Genomic DNA, 245 nt, shown 5'->3' with positions numbered 1-245 from the left:
ACAAAAAAGATACATCTAAATATACAAAATTCTATATAATCTACCTTCATTAATCGAGGTTAATGGGTTTGACGAAGGTGGCTGGTACAAAACCTTCACTCCCGTGTTTATTTCTCACCAACACCCAGTCGGTGTTTGAATCGTTCATGACCCTGACTATATCTCCCTCAACCAAGGAGATTTCACTGTCGCTCTGTCGAAAGAAAGGGGGGAGGGGAGAATTACGTTTTTGTGGGAAAGGGAAA

The 245-nt window shown here is 41.2% G+C and overlaps 1 protein-coding gene across 1 annotated transcript in view; it reads right to left on the bottom strand.

Moving 5' to 3' along the window:
• Nucleotides 1-245, bottom strand: part of LOC119585174 — a 27573-nt gene that overhangs the window by 5953 nt on the left and 21375 nt on the right. Inside the window, exon 12 of the mRNA XM_037933811.1 lies at nucleotides 45-193. Within this exon, the coding sequence (XP_037789739.1) occupies nucleotides 50-193 (144 nt within the window). The 3' untranslated portion in view covers nucleotides 45-49. The remainder of the gene's footprint in view (nucleotides 1-44; nucleotides 194-245) is intronic.

This window comes from Penaeus monodon, chromosome 19 (assembly GCF_015228065.2).
Source record: "Penaeus monodon isolate SGIC_2016 chromosome 19, NSTDA_Pmon_1, whole genome shotgun sequence".
NCBI lineage: Eukaryota > Metazoa > Arthropoda > Malacostraca > Decapoda > Penaeidae > Penaeus > Penaeus monodon.
This window is presented reverse-complemented; position numbering and strand designations above follow the sequence as displayed.